This window comes from Trichechus manatus, unplaced genomic scaffold (genome assembly GCF_000243295.1).
Source record: "Trichechus manatus latirostris isolate Lorelei unplaced genomic scaffold, TriManLat1.0 scaffold00008, whole genome shotgun sequence".
Classification (NCBI taxonomy): domain Eukaryota; kingdom Metazoa; phylum Chordata; class Mammalia; order Sirenia; family Trichechidae; genus Trichechus; species Trichechus manatus.
Window position 1 is genome coordinate 28,525,966 of NW_004443944.1, and position 19,768 is coordinate 28,545,733.

Consider the following 19,768-nt stretch of genomic DNA (forward strand, 5'->3'; position numbering starts at 1 on the left):
CCCTGGCAGAGGAGGATTTTAACAATCAAGTGGATAGGATGATGCGTTCTGTGGAAACCAGTCATCCTCCTTCTCCAGTCACTCCTGTCATTGCCCAATGGGCTCATGAACAAAGTGGCCATAGTGGTGGGTATGGAGGTAATGCATGGGCTCAGCAACATAGACTTCCACTCACCAAGACTGACTTGGCTACAGCCACTCCTGGGTGCCCAATCTGCCAGCAGCAGAGACCAACACTGAGATCCTTATATGGCACCATTCTTTGAGGTGATCAGCCAGCAACCTGATAGCAGGTTGATTACACTGGACTGCTTCCATCATGGAAAGGGCAGCATTTTGTTCTTGCTGGAATAGATACTTACTCTGGATATGGATTTGCCTCCCTACACACAATGCTTCTGCCAAAACTGCCATTCAAGGACTTACAGAATGCCTTATCCACTGTCATGGTATCCCACACAGCATTGCCTCAGATCAAGGGACTCACTTCACAGCAAATGAAGTGCAGCAATGGGCTCATGCTCATGGAATTCACTGGTCTTACCATGTTCCCCATCATCCTGAAGCAGCTGGCTTGATAGAATGATAGAATGGCCTTCTTAAGACACAATTACAGTGCCAGCTAGGCCGCAATACCTTGCAGGGTTGGGGCAATGTTTTCCAGGTGGCTGTATATGCTCTAAACCAGCATCCATAGCTGTTTCTACCACAGCCAGTATTCATGGGTCTAGGAATCAAGGGGTGAAAATGGAAGTGGCACCACACACTATTACCCCTAGTGACCTACTTGCAAAACTTTTGCCTTCTGTCCTCATGATCCTATACTCTGCAGGTCTAGAGGTCTTCATTCCAAAGGGAGGAATGCTCCCACCAAGAGACACAACACTGATTCCATTGAACTGGAAGTTAAGATTGCCATCCGGCCACTTTGTGCTCCTCATGTCTCTGGCTCAAAGGCAAAGAAGGAAGATACGTATTGGCTGGTGTGATTGATCCTGATCACCAAGAGGAAATCAGATTGATATTACATAATGGAGGTGAAGAAGAGTATGTCTGGAATACAGGAGATCCCTAAGGATATCTCTTAGTACTACTATGCCCTGTGATAAAAGTCAATGGAAAACTACAGCAACCCAATTCCAAGATGACTACTAATGGCCCACACCCTTCAGAGATGAAGGTTTGGGTCACCCCATCAGGCAAAGAACCATGACCAGCTGAGGTGCTTGCTGAAGGTAAAGGAAATATGGAATGGGTGGTGGAAGAAGGTAGTTCTAAATGCCTGCTATGACCATAGGACCAGTTGCAGAAATGAGGACTGTAATTGTTATGGGTACTTCTTCTTTGTAGGTGTGCACCAGATATTTTTGTTTTCCTCACTTATAAAATAGAAGATGTAAACAGGGCTAGTGTGTTTTCAGTTGTACATGTGTTAGTTGTATCATGTTAGGTGCAAATATGACTTTATAATTGTCTGTGTTTAGAGATTGTGTATGGTTTAGGGAGACGTGTACATGTGCCAGGTTGACAAGGGGTGGACTGCGATGGTTAAGGTTGTGTGTCAACTTGGCTGGGCCATGATTCTCAATGGTTTGGCAGTTATGATGTAGTTTGGTAGCTATGTAATGATGTAATCACCTCCATGATGAGATCTGCTACGAGCAGTCAATCATCTGAAAGGGAGTTTCCTTGGGGGTGTGGCCTGTGTCCTATATATGTGGACTTTCTGGCAAAGCTTGCTAGCTTTTGCTCGCTCTGGATCCTGCAGCTGGCTCTTGTTCATCTGACCTCCAGTTCTTGGGACTTGATCTAGCAGATTACCTGCTGATCTTGGGATGTGCCAGCCTCTGCAGCCTGTGAGCTAGTGGCCTACTGTCTTACCTGCTAATCTTGAGATTTGCCAGCCCCTCCAGCTACGTGAGGTAGGCAAAGCCTCCAGCCTAACCCACGGATTTGGAACTTTCCAGCCTCTACAACTGTGTGAGCCATTTCCTTGATGTAAATCTCTCTATATATATACGCTTCACTGGTTTTGCTTCTGCAGAGAACCTAGCCTAAGACACAGGGGTAGGTAAAGGAGTGGAGCTGGCATTCAAGGCCAAGTTTCTCTGGCTCCAGAAACTGGGTCTCTTCCATTCACTAGCTGCCACCACCAAGTGCAGGAGGCATCTACTCTCAAATGAATGCCCAGGGATGACGTTAGCAGAAATTCTCCTCTCCTCTCTGGCTTGTGCCTATCAATATTTGACTTCCAAGCCCTCTCTTCTGAGTGGGGCTCCAGGCTAAATGAGAAGCTGAAAGATGCATTAGCTCACTCACTTCTCCACTCCCTCAAAACATATTTATTGAGCACCTCCTAGTTCCCAGGTCTCCCCTGGATTATGAGCATGCCTTGGTGAATAAGACAGGAATGCCTGCCCTCAAAGAACTTTTCAGCCTGGGGTGCTATTTGTTGTTGTTAGGTGCCGTCAAGTTGGTTCTAACTCTTAGCAACCCTATGTACAACAGAACCAAACAATGCACTGGTCCTGTACTATCTTCAAAATTGCTGCTATGTTTGAGCCCATTGTTGCAGCCACTGTGTCAATCTATCTCGTTGAGGGTCTTCCCGTTTTTCGCTGACCCTCTCCTTTACCATGAGTGACGTCCTTCTCCAGGGACTGGTCCCTCCTGATAACATGCGCAAAATATGTAAGATGTAGTCTCGCCATCCTTGCTTCTAAGGAGCATTCTGGCTGTACTTCTTCCAAGAGAGAGTTGTTGATTCTTCTGGCAATCCATTGTATATTCAATATTCTTTGCCAACATCATAATTCAAAGGCAGCAATTCTTCTTCGATCTTCCTTATTCATTGTCCAGCTTTCGCATGCATATTAGGTGTTCCTTAGTCCTCAAAGCCTGGGGAAGGGGGAGGTAAACAAAAAATATATACATAATAATAAGTAAAATAATTAATAATATATAATAATATATCATTATGATCTAAATTATACTATTTTATAATCATATTATTATGCAATTGCTTATAAATTTATTAATATAAACAATTATAATTAATAAAAAATAATTAAAGCAGAATGTGCTTTGTATCGTGAAGGAAATAAACAGGGAGCTGTAACAGGGACAACATAGATGGGGAACTTACTGTTTTAGGATCTCCAGGATTAGAGGGTTCTCCCCTTTTTGGGATTCTTTTAGATGGCCATGACACAGAAGTGACAGGAAATCAAGACACTGACTAGTTAGAGACTTCACTCCACAGCATCAAGCTTTGCCCTTGTGCTTCAGCCTTCTCTCTCAACGTGGGATCCTGTGGCCTTTGGAGCAGTTGGTGTCTTCACAGGAGTGGCTCATTCCACACATGGGGCAGCCAGCAGAGTGGGTCACTGGGCACTTGTAGCTGTGGCCTGGAAGCCAGGCTGGAGAAGGGGAAGGTTTCAGGCCTCTTTCATTGTTTCATTCTGCCCAGTCACAGCCTTCTTTCACCTTATTTCAGACACTGATAAATGAGCTTTTCCTAAATCTTTATGAAATCTGTATGAAATAAATATATTTGCAAATGTTACCTGTTCTCCTTCCCCAGTCCAGATGGACAGTAAATGGTGCTTGATCAATTGGATATCTACTTGCAACAAAACGATTATTACCCTTACCATGCACCACACACAAAAATTAACTCAAAATGGATCGAAGACCTAACAAAACTAGAATGCTCAACTTATATAAGTATAAATCTTTATGAACTTAAGTTAGGGAAATAATTTGTAGATATGATTCCAAAACCACAATCCATAAAATAAATTGTACTTCATCAAAACTAATTTTTTTTGTGCTTCAAAAGACATCATTAAGAAAATGAAAACACAAGCTACAGACATGAAGAAAACATTTGCAAATCATGTATCTGACAAAGGACTTGTATCCAGAATATATAAAGAACTCTTTAAATGCAACAATAAGAAGACAACCCAATTAAAAATGGGCAAAAGATTAGAACAGAAATTTCACTAAGGAAGACTATACAAATGTCTAGCTAACAAGCACATGAAAGGATGCTCAACATCATTAATCTTTAGGGAAATGCAAATCAAAACCATAACGAGATACCACTTCATACCAACTAGGATGGCTATACTTAAAAAGATAGACAATAACAAGTGTTGACAAGGATATAGAGAAACTGAAACCCTTACACATTTCTGGTGGAAATGTAAAATGGTACTCCCGCTTTGGAAAATAGTTTGGAAGTTTTAAAAAAGTTAAACATACATTTACTACACAAATGAGCAATTCCTAGGTATCTATCCAAGGTAATGAAAATGTATGTCCCCACAGAGACCTGTAAGCAAAGGTTCATAGCAGCATTATTTATAATAGCCAAAAAGTGGAAATAATCCAAATGTCAATCTACTGGTGAATGAATAAATAAAATGTGGTATACCCATATAATGGGATACTTCTCACCAGTTAAAAGGAACTAACTACTGATACTTGCTACAACAAGAACCTCAAAAACACTGTGCTAACAGAGGAAGAAGAAGACCCAGAAAACAGAGAAGGAAATAGACTGAGGGTCTAATTGCATCCATGAACTACCATCTACTTTGCCATGAGACTAGAAGAAATGGATGGTGCCCAGCTACCATTACTGAACGTTTTGATCAAGGATCCAATAGGTGGATCCTGATCAAAAGGAGGAAAAATGTGGAACAGAACTTCAAATTCTTGTGGAAATCAGACTTACTGGATCCATTAAGACTGGGTGAACCCCTGAATCTCCTGCCTGGAAACAATTTTTAAACCTTGAACTGAACCTATCCCATGAAGTCATTTTTAAACTAAACAACAGTTTAACTCAATAAAGAATATTTGCCTTGAGTATTTTGCTCGTTTAAAGAATTATCTGTATGAGACCAAACTGACAACAGTAACCCTAAAGCACAATGAGAACTTTAAGGGGCAGAGACTCTAAGTCAACAGTGGTAAAACAATATGGGTAAAGACAGTGAGAATGGTGACACAATGTGAAGTATGTAACTTTTGTCATTGAAGTGCACATGTAAAAGCTGTTAATGGGTGTATGTTTTGTTGTATATATTTTCACACAAAAAAAATTAAAAACTAAACAAAACCAAAACATTATGCTAAGACAAAGAAGCCAGACACAAAAGATCACATAGTGTATGTATTTATGTAACACATTTATATAACATGTTCAGATGAAGCAAATCTATAGAGACAGAAAGTAGATTAATGATTGCCTGGAGTGGGATTGACTGCAAATGTGAATAAGGGATCTCTGATGGAAATGTTCTAAAACTGGATTGTGAAGATGTTTGGACAACTGTATAAATTTGCTAAAAATCATTGAATCTTACATGTAAAATGTGTGAAATTTATGGTATGTAACTTGTACCTCAATAAAACTGCTTTAAAAAGCTAGGTTAATAATATTTTAAGAAAAGGGCCACATAAACCAGAGACTCCATCAGCCTGAGACCAGAACTAGATGGTGCCTGGCTACCACCAATGACTGCCCTGACAGGGAACACAACAGAGAGTCCCTGACAGAGCAAGAGAGAAGTGGGGTGCAAAACTCAAATCCACGTAAAAGACCAGACTTAATGGTCTGACTGAGACTAAAGGAATGCAGAAGACATGGCCCCCGGACTCTCTGTTAACCAAGAACTAAAACCATTCCCGAGGCCAACTCTTCAGACAAATATTAGACTGGACTATAAGACATTAAATGATACTCAGGAAGAGTGTGCTTCTTAGTTTAAGTAGATACACGAGACTGAATGGGCAGCTCCTGTCTGGAGGTGAGATGAGAAGGTAGAAAGGGACAGGAGCTGGTTGAATGGACACAGGAAATCCGGGGTAGAAAGTGGGAGTGTACTATCACACTATAGGGATAGCAACTAGGGCCACATAACAATGTGCGTATAAATTTTAATATGAGAAACTAACTTGAACTGTAAACTTGCACCTAAAGCACAATAAAAAAAATAAAAATATTTCAAGAGAGGTCCCATGTACCCACCATCCAGTTTCATTTAATGGTACCATCTTATGTAACTATAGTACATTATCAAAACCAGAAAACTGACATTGGCACAATACAATTAACTAAAGTACAGACCTTAGATTTTTTTGGTAAATTGTTTTAAAAGCTATAAAGTATTGAGTGCAGACTTCCACTAGTTAATATGAACAATTTTAGTGTCCTCATCCCACTGAAAGAAAATTTTTTTTAATTACATGATTTCTGACTTTTTTTTTCTGAAATTTTAAAAACAACTCAGAGTTTTTCATTTTGTTTTCTAATATCTCCCACAAGGCTAGGACTGAATTAAGGATGTGGCAGTGAAGATAAACAGAAGCACCTGGTTTGGAGATAGAATTAAATGGATTTAAAAATGGATTTGAATGTCATAAGAGAGAGAGAGAAATCAAAGATAATGCACGGGTTTCTGGCTTCAGCAACTGGGTGAATAGTGAGACCAATTTATTGAGATAGGGAAGTCTTGGGAAAGGACTAGTTTATAGAGAAAATCATGAGTTCAGACTCAGGCTTGTTCAGTGTGAGATATCTTTGAGACATGTATGTAGAGGTCCAATAGGCTGTCAGATACGGAATCTAGAGAGCAGAGGAGGTCTGAGCTGAAGTTAGATATCTGGGGAGGGGCATTAGCACAAGGGTTTCATTTTACTTGGGTCCACAATCAACACCCATGGAAGCAGCAGTCAAGAAATCGAACAACACATTGCACTGGGCAAATCTGCTGCAAAAGATCTCTTTAAAGTGTTGGAAAGCAAAGATGTCACATTGAAGACTAAGGTGCGTCTGACCCAAGCCATGGTGTTTTCAATTGCCTCCTATGCATGTGAGAGGTGAATGATGAATAAGGAAGACCGAAGAAGAATTGATACCTTTGAACTGTGGTGTTGGTGAAGAATACTGAATATACAATGGACTGCCAAAAGAACAAACAAATCTGTCTTGAAAGAAGTACAACCAGAATGCTCTTTAGAAGCAAGGATGGCGAGACTACATCTCACATGCTTTGGACATATTATCAGGAGGGATTAGTCCCTGGAGAAGGATGTCATGCTTGGTAAAGTAGAGGGTCAGTGAAAAAGAGGAAAACCTCAACGAGATGGTTTGACACAGTGGCTGCAACAATGGGCTCAAGCATAACAATGATTGTGAGGATGGCTCAGGACCAGGCAGTGTTTCATTCCATTATATATAGGGTCATTATGAGTCAGAACCGACTAGGTGGCACCTAACAACAAAACATCAGCACATAAATAGTATTTAAAGCTCCCTTGAAACCCCTACCCATTTATTTCATAAATATTTATTAGATGATTCTAAGTCTTAGGGATGCTGAGGTAAAGAAGAGAGACAAGGTGAGTCCCTATCTTTGTAGAACTTACATTCAGTGGAGGCAGCTTGTGTATTAAAGAAAGATAGGATGGTGGCTTTGTCTAGACAGGCTAAAGGTGGGAAGTCACAATGTGTACTTTGTGATGAGGTCTCTGATATAACTGGGCTGGCACAAAGGACCCCACTGACTGATAATCCTTCCACCTGCAGGGAGGATACAGGACACACCATGTTATCTCTTCTCTTGCAGCTTTCATCCCAGGCCCCTTTGAGGTGAGGATAGTGACGCAGGATATGAGGGCCTGGGAAGAGGTATGGTGTGGAGGGTTGGGGAGACACAAAAGTCAACAGGAGAAAAATATTCTGGAGGTGTCTGTGGCCTCAGCCCCTCATCCTTCCCATTTCCAGGTAAAGGAGCCAGCCTGCTGCCAGCCACAAGCTGTGGCCTAGGCCAGTCATGAGGTGTTGGTGGCAGATTTTTGTCCTCTGGGTCTTCTGGGTGCTCATCCTATGGCTGGTGGCCCCCTGCCTAGATCTAACACCTGAACCAGAACCCCAGGAAGAACTGATGTACCTGGTAACATGGCATTGCTCTTGTCCTTGGTTCAAATTCAGGAAATATGGCTGCTCTTCTGGGACCCTCAACTGCTCCTCTTGCCACCACACAGCTGGAGAGTCAAATTGGTTTAATGCATGCTACAAGAGGACTGTGGAGTTCCTGAGGGGGACAAAAGAGTCCATGACCCCTGATGCAAAGCTCTGGTGGTTGGTCAGTGACCAGCATTGGGCCCATTCCCATCTCTTATCTTTCCCAGGACCAGCTCATCTCCCATCTCACAGCTCCAACCCCTGACCTCCACCCCTGGCCCCAAGCTGCTCTCACCAACCCAGGTTCTTCCTTTCACTGAGAGCTGATACCTGGGCCCCAGCCCCCTGTCTCCTCTCTCTTGCTGTTTCTAGGGCCTGAACTCAGAGAGCAAGCTTACAAAAATGTGGAAGAAGCTGCTTACAGTGATTCCCACACCCTCAGGGAGTCATTTTGATCTGTACTGCAGGACTTGTGTGGTGATGGGGAGCTCGCAGATCTTGTGGGGCTCCGGCCACAGCATCAACCAACATACCAAGGTCTTCAGGTGGGTGCTGAGCAGAGGGCAGGGAGCAGGAAGGCCAGGCATCCTTCCCTACCCCCAGTTCTGTCAGCTTCTTCTCTCCTTCCCAGGAGGAACCAGGCTCCTGTCTGGGACTTTGAGATGAATGTGGGGAACCGAACCACAGGGCGCTTCAACTATCCCATGAATGCTGGTGACCAGAGTGCCCGGAGCTGGCTGGTGCTGCTGTTGCTGAAGCTGTCTGATCTGGCATGGACTTCAGACATCCTGAGTGAGGAAGTGGTGGTCTGGGAATTCAGAAATTGTTGGTATGGGGGTGAGGGGAGTTCATCCCAGGGAAAGACAGTGAGAGCTCCAGGGAGACCTTCTGCTGGCTTACTGGGGGCACCTCCAGGATTTTCCCAGGCCTTGGGGGCTGCTGAAACTTTTCCATCTCCCATTTTTTTCTTAGATTTAAGAAGATTCCAGTTCCCTAGTGGAGTGGAAGACCACAAAAGCAAGGTGAGGGGAAAGGGGGAAGAAGTAGGATGTAGCCCCAGGTCAGTCCTCTCCCTTTTCTTCCCCAATTCCTGGTGATTAGCGTCACCTCCCTCAAGTACACCCAGGGCAACTGGCTGGACAACCAGGGTCAGAATCCATCCTTGGGGCTCATGGCTCTGTTCTATGCCTTTCACACCATGACCAAGTAAGAAAGATTCATGTCCCTTCCTCACTTAAAACTTCTGTCCCCCAATGCCTTCAGCATAGAGTCTAAAAATTTCTACCTGACTTTCAAAACTCTGCATCATCTGGCTCCTCCCCTCACTTGCTGTCTTCTAGGTTCACACACTAGGCTTCTTGGGGTTCCCCAAACACAACAGCTGCCTCATGCCTTCTCATATGGTGTTCCCTTTGCCTGGAATACCCTTCCTTCATCTCCCAGAAGGATCCCCTCTCTTCCTCCAATATGAACAGGAGCAGCTAGTTGAAACTGTTTCTCTTTAATTTTATCCTGGTAAAATATATACAGTATGACAAAAAATTTGCCATTTTCAACTGTATATATAATTCAGCAACATTAATTACATTCACGTTGTGCAGCCATGACTACTATCTGTTTCCAAAAGTTTTTAATCACCCTAAACAGAAAGTTGATTCTCTCTTTTCTGGCCTCTGGGGTCACTTTGTGTGTGTTTATCTCACTGTGTCCAGTGTCTGTTTTCCCTGGAGGTGAGCAACATTCTCCATCCTGGCTCCAGGAGGCAGCCTGGCACACTAGACGTTGAGTAAGGGGAAATGGGAGCAAAGACAGATTCAGCCTGGTAACCCACACACTCTCTCTCATCCACCAGGTCACCTTCTTTGGGTTTGGGTCAGAAAAACAAGGAAAGCGACCTCATTACTGGAAGGATGATCATCAGACCAATGGCTCCAGGGCGATACTGTCCATGCACAGCGCAGAAGCAGGAATGGAGGCTGTCCATCAGTTAAGAGTGTGAGGGCAAGCTCACTGCCCACATGTCCACTGAAAGCCCTAGTCCTTTGGGCCTGAATGCAAGGGAGACTCAGAATGGCAGTAGCAGCAGCAGCAGGACTGTGAGGGCTTTTAGGGGTGAAGGGCAAGAGGAAATTGTATGGAGATCAGTCTGGTACTGAATAAAGTTCTGGCTTGATTCTCTTACCAGAAAGCACTGGTAGCAGGTGAACAAGGGCCAGACTTGATTTCCAAATCTCAAGGTCAATATTTACATTAAATTCTCTGCCTGATCCCTTGATTCACGCAGAGGGAGTAAATTTAGACCCAATTCCATGCAAAGTGCGAGCTAAGACCTCGAGTTCTTGGGGGAGGCTTTTCTTTTTTTTGCCACTCAGAGAAAAGAGACGAAGCTCCTTATCGCACCCTATACTGGAGGGTAGATTTTTTTCTAGTTCAGCCTTTCTCTGAAGGTTCAGCTGTTTGAGGTTCCCAGTTCTTTGTAGGGGCCTCAGTTCCAATTCTCTGCCTCCCCTGGGCTCAAGGCCCTGTGCCCATATGGACATTAAACAAACAAACAAAAAAAACCAACTCAAACCCACTGCCGTGGAGTCTGACTCATAGTGACCCTATAGGACAAAGGAGAACTGCCCCATAGGGTTTCTAAGGCTGTAATCTTTACGGGAGCAGACAGCCGTATCTTTCTCCTGCAGAGCAGCTGGTGGGTTTGAACCGCCGACTTTTTCAGTTAGCAGCTGAGTGCTTAACCATTGCGCCACCAGGGCTCCCTACATGAGCATTAAAACCCCTGAATTCCTGGGCCACCGCACACGCCGCTCAAACACGACCCAGCCTGTTTTTTCAGTTCTCTCTTCTTTTTGGCATCTGGGGACTTCCTGTTTTTCTTCCGATCTGCATTTAAAATAATTTTTATTAAAACTATATATGTATATATATGCTTGTAAATTTTCTGATTACCTCAGGAAGGATACACAAGACATTAGGAATGATAGTTGCCTGTGGAGAGGAGATTGGAGATTGGGTAGTTGGAGAACAAGGATAGGATGGATACTTTCTTTTCATTTACTTTTAGTACTTTCTGGATTATGCACAGACCCATATGATCCGTTTGAAAATAAATACAGATAAAAATTTTTAAACATACTGGTCCAGTAGTTCTGGGTGTTTATAGCGGGAAGGCTTTCAGGATATCTTTTGTGTGTCTGTGGTAAATATGTAACAAAACATTTGCCATTTCAACATTTTTTACATGTACAATTCAGTGACATTATGTTCATCATGTTGTGCAACCATCACCACTATCCGTTTCCAGATTTTTCCATCACCCGTAACAGAAACTCAGTGCTCGCTAGGCAATGACTCCTGCTTTCCCCTTCCCTCCTGGCCCAGAAACTACTAAATTCTAGATCTTTTATATAAGTGGGATCATAAAATATTTGTCCTTTTGTGACTGACTTATTTCACTCAGCATAATGTTTTCAAGGTTCAGGTTATCTTTTAATTCATCACTTTGCTAGAACAGGAATAAAAGCTTAATCTTCATAGTTATCCTTTAGCACCATGAGCTAGCGGCTTCTGGTTGAGGCCGGTATGTGACAAGGCCAGTGAGTTCCATGGGCAGCAGCTCGATGCCTTATTTCTCTCCGTGAGCAGCATACCATGACAGGGGATCAGGCATCTATGACCACAGATCATGGTGCTGCCCAAAGCATTATGGGCAGGCAGAAACTCATTGCCGTCAAGTAAATTCTGACTCACAGCAACTCTATAGGACAGAGTAGAAATGCCCCATAGGGTTTCAAGGAGCGGCAGGTAAATTCGAACTGCCAACCTTTTGGTTAGCAGCTGAGCGCTTAACCACTGTTTCCTCTGAGAATGGTACCATATCAGGAACTTGGGGGAGGGGAGAAGGGAGACTGCTGCTGGGAAAAGTGGGGCGGGGAGGGAGGGAGTTTAGAATGACAACAGAAAGGTCAGTCTGGGTGAGGGGAGGTCCATGTTGTTAAGTTCAATATAGCCTCCATTCTGGCCACTTTGAACATATGATCAAACATTTTTTTCCCCAGTTTTAGATATTATCTGTTGGTTCCTACTATGGAAGATTTACATCATTCTTCCAATTCTCCCCCTTCCTAGCCTCCAAAAATAGTTGTATAACCATTTTGGTTAGGTTCACAATTGACTTTAAAAATTGCTTAGCCTCCTATGTACCTATCACTAATTCTTTCTCAATCTTTGACAGATCTGCAAAATCTCCTCTCAATATGATCAAACACATCAAATTAATCAGTATCATTATTTTTTGAGACATTAGTCCTGGAGCCCTCTGTCCTCATTCTCTTTAGTCAGACACAAAAGATGACATACTGGAAAACTTCATTAATATGAAGCTCGAAACCAGGCAAAACTAAACTAGGTGATGTCAGATACCTTTGGGTGGAATTAACCAGGAGGGGTTATGAAAGAGGCTTTTGGAGTGCTGGTAATGTTTTATATCTTGATTGGGTGGTAATTATGCAGGTATATACCTTTGTAAAATTTCTATTTGTACACCTTATATTTGTGCTATATGTCAATATGAATTTTAAAAATTTTATATGTTATATATGACTTCTGTGAATAAGATAGGGACTCTTCAATACATGAAACTGGAAAAAAATGATTATCTGTATGGAAAAGATAAAATTGGATTCCTACCAAATATATGAAAAAATCAATCCCAGGTGGACTAAGAACTTAAATGTCAAAAACAAAACTAGGAAACTCTAGTAGAAAATATACATAAATATCTTTTAGGCCTTGGGGTAGGAAAAGATTGCTTAAAAAGAACACAAAAAGCATTGATTATAAAATTTGACTATATTAAATGTAAGAACTTTGTTCATCCAAAGACATCTTTAAGAATGTTTAAAAAATTTTAAAATTCAGAGACTTGCTATACAGAAAACTGATAAAAGTTAGCATCAATACTACATAAAGAATCTGAGACAAGAAGAGTGAAAACAACCCATTAGAAAAATGGGCAAAAGACAAACAGACATTTACAAAGGAAATAAATGCATATGGCCAATAAATATTTGATGAACATTACTGGTGATCAGGGAAATTCATATCAAGACCACAAAAGAGATACCATTTTCCATCCTAATTTTCAATAGGCAAATTGTTAAAAGTCTAACTATATCAAGTAATGGGGAGGATGTGGAGCCACAGATCTCTTAAACATTGGTGCAAACACCAACGGCAAAAAATGTGAAAAAAGGTGAACATTCACAAACTCTCTGACCCAGAAATTATATTCCTAGGTATACACAGAAAACTTCTATATGTATAACAAGAGACATGCATAATAATATTCTTAGCAGCACTGTTTCCAGTGACAAAAAACTGAAAATAACCCTTAAATTCATCATCGCAAGCACACTTTGTTTTTAAGGACTCTTTCTTGTTGTCTGAATGTTCCTTCTTTAAATGCACTCCTGTTCACATTTCATGGATCCCAATCTTCTCTCAGCTCCTGATAATATAATTTTTGAGATATTCTGCCCTATGTTGTCTTTATTTCCTCTGAGTTCCTTTCCTCTGTATATTTTGGCCTCTAGTTAGCTTTTCTCAAATGTCTTATCTTTTGCTTTCCTTTTAAGAGTGAGACACTATTTCAATTATCTACTGCTGTTTAATAAACTACCCCCAAACTTAGTCACTTAAAACAAAAACAATCCTGACTAAATGGGCAGCTTCTGTCTGGACGTGAGATGAGAGGGCAGAGAGGGTTAGGAGCTGGCTGAATGGACATGGGGAATCAGGGGTGGAAAGGAGGAGTGTGCTGCCACAGTATAGGGAGAGCAATTAGGGTCACGTAACAATGTATGTATAAATTTTTGTTTGAGAGGCTAACTTGAATTGTAAACTTTCACTTAAACTACAACAATAAAACAAAAAATCCTTTATGATTTTACAATTTGGGTAGGGCTCAGTGGGGACAACACTCTGTTCCACATGGGATGGCCACTTTCAAGATGGCTCACTCACATAGCTGGCAAGTTGATTCACCAGCCGGGGAGGTGGGGGAGGGGGTATTCAGTAGGGATTATTGGCCGGGGACCTGGATTCTCCTGCATGTAGGTCTCTCCATGTGGCTGCTTGAGTTTTCTCATGGCAAATGGGTTCCAAGGAGCATTCCAAGAGGAAGGAAATGGAAGCTGCCAGTCCTCTTACCGGGGAGATGTCCAAATGTCAGCATGTTTAGGTTTTTCCTTTGGGTGAGTTTCCTCAGAGAGGGAATCTCTTGCCTGAGGGCTTATTTACCTTGGTGACAATTCTCAAAAAGGAAAGGAAGTCAACCCCTGAGAGGTTTTAAGGGTTGAATGTGACAAATATTCACTTTCATCAAAATCATAAATTCTCTGACCCAGGAGGTTGCAAGTGACCCTTCCTTTCCCTTCTCTGCCACCTGCTCATCCATATCAGCCTTGGCACCATATCCTCTACTTTCTCACCCTTCTGTCTCCTTCAACACTTGACTTCCAAGCCTCCCTTGTTAGCTGGGCTCTGGGCTGAATGCCAAAGTGGAGGGCCTTGCCCATAAGCTTATATGGAGGAGGTCACAACGTGGCCTCTGTGATGAGGTCCCTGATATAATTGGGCTGGCACAAAAGTCCCCATTGGGCATCACCTTCCTCCCGGAGGCCACAGGACACGCCAACTGTTAACATCTCCCCTTCTTTCAGCCTCCAGCTGAACTCTGCCTCCTTGGCAGAGTTCCGTTTAGTGGTTAGCAGGTGAATAGAGGCAAGAGGTGAGATGTTGGGAGGAGGTAAGGTGTGTTTTGTGTGTGTCGGGGGTGGGGCTGGGGAGGGATAGAAGCAATCAAGACAGGGGGTACTTGGGATGTTTGTGGCCCCAATCCCTCATTCTCCCCAGTGCCAGGTGTCAAAGCCAATCTACTGCCTGCCAGGAAACGATCATTTGGGGCCAGAGATGAGGGTTGAATACTCAAAGCTGGGTCTGGTGGCTACCTGTATGCTTTCATTGTGGCTAATGGCCTCCTTCCTGGACCAGAAGTTCAGCCAGAAGAATCTCCGTGAGATGGCCAGAACACTCCCAAAGAACTGCCACTGCCCCAGGATCTCTTCCAGAAAGTGTGGCTGCCCACATGGGGCCCTCAAGTGCTCCACCTACCTCCATATACCTGGCCAGTCTGACTGGTTTGACAAACGCTTCAAAAAGGCCATTGACCCCCTGCAGAGGTCAGAAACGCCCATGTCCTCTGATGCTCTGATATTATGGATGGTCGGTACATAACTTGCGCCTCTGTCCCGCTCTTGTCCCCTTCCCCAGGCACTGCTCATCTCCCTGTTCATGGCTCCAGGCTCTAACCTTCTTCCACAAGTAGCCGGAGCCTAAACTAAGCTCTTAATTTCCTCCTTTCTATGCTCCTAGAGACTTCAGGGTAAGCCAGAGATGGAGTTAAATACGAAGCAGCAGCAGCAGCAGCAGCAGACTACAGTGTCTCCTTGCCGGACCTGCTCAGTGGTGGGGAACTCATTGTTTCTACGAGGCTCTGGCTTAGGCTTCAGGATTAACCAACATGATGTGGTGCTCAGGTGGGTGCAGGGTAGGAGGTGGAGACCAGGAAGATCAAGCCAAATCCTCCTCCTTCCCCATATGACTACCCTGCCCTTCTTTCCAAGGATAAGCCAGGCCTCTGTCCAGGGTTTTGAGATGGATGTGGGGAACACAACAACCATGTGCATTATGTACCCCGAGGATGTCAGCATTCAAGATCCTGGCACCCAACTTCTGGTGCTTCCAATGAATTCATCTGGCCTGCAGTGGTTCATGAATACACTGGATGACGAGAACGTCACCTGGAAGCCAAAACATCCAGGGTATGGCAGTGAACGAGGCCATTGTAGGGGGTGACAGCAGGAGACTCCAGGGAGACCCTTGCTAGATATTGGATTGCCTAAGCTTGGGGGGCTGCTGTGTCAGGTGACTCTGAAACGCCTGCACCCTCAATTCCTTTTTAGATTTCAGACAGTCCAGTTCCCTGGTGGAAACAAAAAGAGCAAAGACAAGGTGAGTCACCCAGAAGGGGAAAAGTAAAGGAGCAGGATGTGGCCGTGGGCGGGTCATGGGACAAGCCTTAGGTCAGCCCCCTCCCCTTTCTTCCCCAGGTCTTGGTGATCAGCTTCACCTTCCTCAAGTACATCCAAGAAAATTGGCTGAAAAAACAGAGTCAGTATCCATCCTTGGGGTTCGTGGCTCTGTTCTATGCCTTGCATACCTGTGACCAGGTAAGACATCTTCTGCAACTCACAGGACTTCATCACTCTACCACTAAAAATTTCTGTCTTCCCAGGGACTTCAGGTTAAAGTCTCTAAAGATTTCTGCTTGGCTTTCAAGATCATACATCTGGTTCCTCCCCTCATCTGCTCTTACAGGCTCACACACTGGGCTTCTTGGGGTTCCTAAAACACAACAGCTGCCTCATGCCTTCTCACATGCTGTTCCCTCTGCCTGGAATGCCCTTCCCTTGTCTCCCTGGGGAATCTTCTCTTTTCCTTCAACATGATCAGAAGCAACTAGTTGATACTCTCTTCTGGGCTCTGGGGTCACTCTGTGGATGTATTCATCTCACCATGTCCAGTATTTATCTTCCATGGAGAAGGTGAATTTGATTCTCCCTCTCAGCTCAAGAAGGTGGCCTGTCACCCTAGATGTTGAGTGGATGCTTGCTGAATGAATGGCTGGCAGTCATGGGGACAGGGCAGGATCCAACCTGCCACCCCATGCCCATCTCATATCTTATCTCATCTCCAGGTCTCCTTGTTTGGTTTTGGAACAGACAATCTCAAAAGGTGGTCTCATTACTGGAATGATAAACATTGGTTCATGAACACCATGCACAATCTCAAGGCAGAGTACAATGTCATTCATCGGCTGCACTGCGAGGGAGATTGCTGTCTACAACTGAGATTGTCCCCAACCTGTTCAGCCCACTGGAGGCCACAGCAGGCTGACAACTAGTCAAGGGGGACTTGGAATGTCAAGAGGGGACTGGGCTTCAAGTGGACCCTGGATGGAGATCACTTTGCTACTGAATAAAACTCTAGCTTGTTTTTCTCACTGGAGTCCTGGTGGCATTAAAGGGCTATATTCTATTCCAGATTCTCAACAGCAAATGTATCACCATGTCAAAAAAACCCAGGAGTCCAATATCACTTCCGTTATTTCTCTGGAATATGTTTTTCTAATTTCAAAATCAACCAGGATTTCAGACTTAAGGGGGCATAGTGTGCACATGTGTTTATAAACTCTTCTTAACCTTAGAGACCTCAATGAAATGATAGGCCATGTCCTGCTTCTTTGAAGAAAACTGTTCTCCTCTCTTACATTTTGAGGAAGTTGCCAACTATAGGTCTTAAGCCTGTGGGATGGGCTCAGTCCAGACTGCCTTCACCACTGCCAGTGCGTAAGTGACAAGTTCTGCCACAGTTCATCCTCTTGACTGGCTTGACATGTGGTTGAACTACAGGGGAACCAGAGTCAGTTCCAGCTGATATGCCCAGGAAGGGACACCTCAGTGGCATTCACCCAGAGTAGAAGAGGAATGAGGCCAGAAGAAGACTCTGAATACCAGACTCTGACTTTAGCCAAAGGTCATCTCGGTGCTTTTGAGGCCCCAGAACTTGTTTTAAGGAAAGAACTTTTGATGTTTCCTCATAACTCATGAGTTCAAGTCTAGGTTCCAGGCCCTCCATAATCCCCCCACACATCCAACCTCAGCCCAACAGAAACACTGCACAAACAGACCAGTATTCTCCAATATGCTTAGCCACCTCTCCTAACTCCTCTCCATCCCTCAAGGGCCACTTTATGCCTCTCTTCCCCAGTCCCTTGGGATTTCTATAGCACCTGTAGTCAGTGCACAGAATTGTCTCTGACTCGTTAATGAGCATTAGTCCATTATTATCAATCAGACTGCAAGCTCTCTGTGGATAGGGGCTTTGTCTTGTGTTTCTTTTGTAACTCTTCTCTAGCAGGACACATGACATCCAAATATTCATGCCACGTGACAGGAATCTTTGGCAAATTCTTCCTCAATAAGTGCCCTTGATGTGCCTCTGCTGCCCAGCTGCATGAGTAGAGAGGAGCAGCAAACAAATGCAAAGACAAGGGTTTATTGTTGAAGGGGAAGGGGAAGGAGAGGGTGGAGTGCTGGGATAATAAATTCTAGGTGAAAGGCAGGGCAAGGCACGCCTCTGGGTGAAGGCTAGCAGGTGAATGTGATTCACCTCATTTCCATGTGATTTGTGGCTCTCCCCCAGACTTCCCCATCCCCCTTCCTGACAATGTCAGCTGGCCTGGGACTCCCAGGTTAGGCAACAGAACCAGACCCTTCCTTTGGCAAACCTGTTAGCTGTGTTGTTGGGCCATGACCCACTTGACAATCATCATCTGCCTAAGTGCTCCCAGGTTGGCCTATATCCTGCCCTGGCTGCGGCTGCTACCTGGGGGTGGCTTGGGCAGCACTAGGGCTGGGGCTGGGGCTGGGGTGTAGCAGGATTGGCCCCGGGGATGCCAGGCTTTGGGTCAGGGACTCGTCTAGCTTGCGGGTCTCGGCCTCCAGGACAGTGGCCTCCGGGGCCTGGGCCACAGCAAGCAGTGAGTGGGAGAGGTTCTGGTGCAGGCCTGCTAGCTCACGGCTGGTCTGCACTGAGCGAGCGATGTAGTCCTGCTTCTGCTTCCTCTCCAAGGCCAGCTGGGCTCGCAGCAGGGCCACCTGGTGGCAGAAGAACAAGGAGGGAAGAGCTGAGTGCCTCGAAGGTGCCCCAACTCTTCCTGCTCTGTGCTCCTGTGGCTCTTGTTGGGCCAGTATTTGAATCAATTCTACCACAGACACAAATCTCAGGGCCGGGCTTTACGGTGTTTGGGGGAAGGACCCCTAGGAACCATAGAGAATCCAGTGATTCTCAAACCAAGCTTTAAAAAAAAATAGCACAACTATTTTCATCAACTTTTAACCACTGTGCCACCAGGGCTTCTCTTACTGAGGGACAATTTACATGCAATAAAATACCCAGGTTTTAAGTATAGGTAGTCCCTGACTGACGACATATTCAAGTTATGACGAACTGCACTTATGTTGGAATACTACCTTGTCATAAGTCAGGGACTACCTGTATTACATAGAATGTTGTAGTGGTATGTATGTTTATATTAATGTTTCCAAGCCCCAAAGACAAGTAAAGATTAGATTTATAAAGACACTGATAATAAAAGGCAATAATAACGAAAACTTAAAAAAAAAAAAAAAAAGGAGCTATTTGACTTACATCAGAACCGACTTATGACAGTCGTCAGAATCGAACCCTGCAGTAAGTCGGGGACTACCTGTATACATTTTGATGAGTTTGATAATGTATATACCCATGTAACCACCATCTCAATCAAGATAGAAAACATTTTAATCACTGCAGAAAGTTCCATCATGCCCCTTTTGGGAGCTTTTAAAAACTATTCTGGCTTAATTAGACTGGGATGAGGCCTGGGCATCAGTATTTTTTCAAAGCTTCGCAGGTGGTTCTCAGGTGGTACAGCCAGGGTTGAGAATCACTGATTAACCCTTCCATTTTTCAGATGGGTATACTGAGACTACCAGAGGGTGAAGTTACTGGGACCTCAGAGCAGGTCTGGGACTAGGGTGAGGCAAGAGGCATCTACGGAGCAAAATGTAAGGAGACTTACCGGGTCGGGACTGAGTGTTCCTTAAATTTTACACCCAA

At 44.0% G+C, this 19,768-nt stretch overlaps 2 protein-coding genes across 3 annotated transcripts in view; one reads left to right on the forward strand and one right to left on the reverse strand.

The window, feature by feature from the left end:
• Positions 1–7,481: 7,481 nt before the first annotated feature.
• CUNH20orf173 (chromosome unknown C20orf173 homolog) lies at positions 7,482–18,364 on the forward strand. Its single transcript, XM_023742318.1, is given in 11 exon segments — positions 7,482–7,509; positions 7,667–7,761; positions 7,763–7,827; positions 7,829–8,162; positions 8,354–8,526; positions 8,688–9,003; positions 15,419–15,582; positions 15,670–15,867; positions 16,009–16,057; positions 16,156–16,275; positions 18,311–18,364. Coding segments are annotated over 11 exon segments (1,596 nt in total).
• CEP250 (centrosomal protein 250) overlaps positions 16,155–19,768 on the reverse strand; it is a 44,284-nt gene continuing 40,670 nt past the window's right edge. For both annotated transcript variants that reach the window (XM_004370580.2, XM_023725045.1), the window contains one exon: positions 16,155–18,765. In XM_004370580.2, coding sequence (XP_004370637.1) covers positions 18,490–18,765 — 276 coding nt within the window. In that variant the 3' untranslated portion in view covers positions 16,155–18,489. The remainder of the gene's footprint in view (positions 18,766–19,768) is intronic.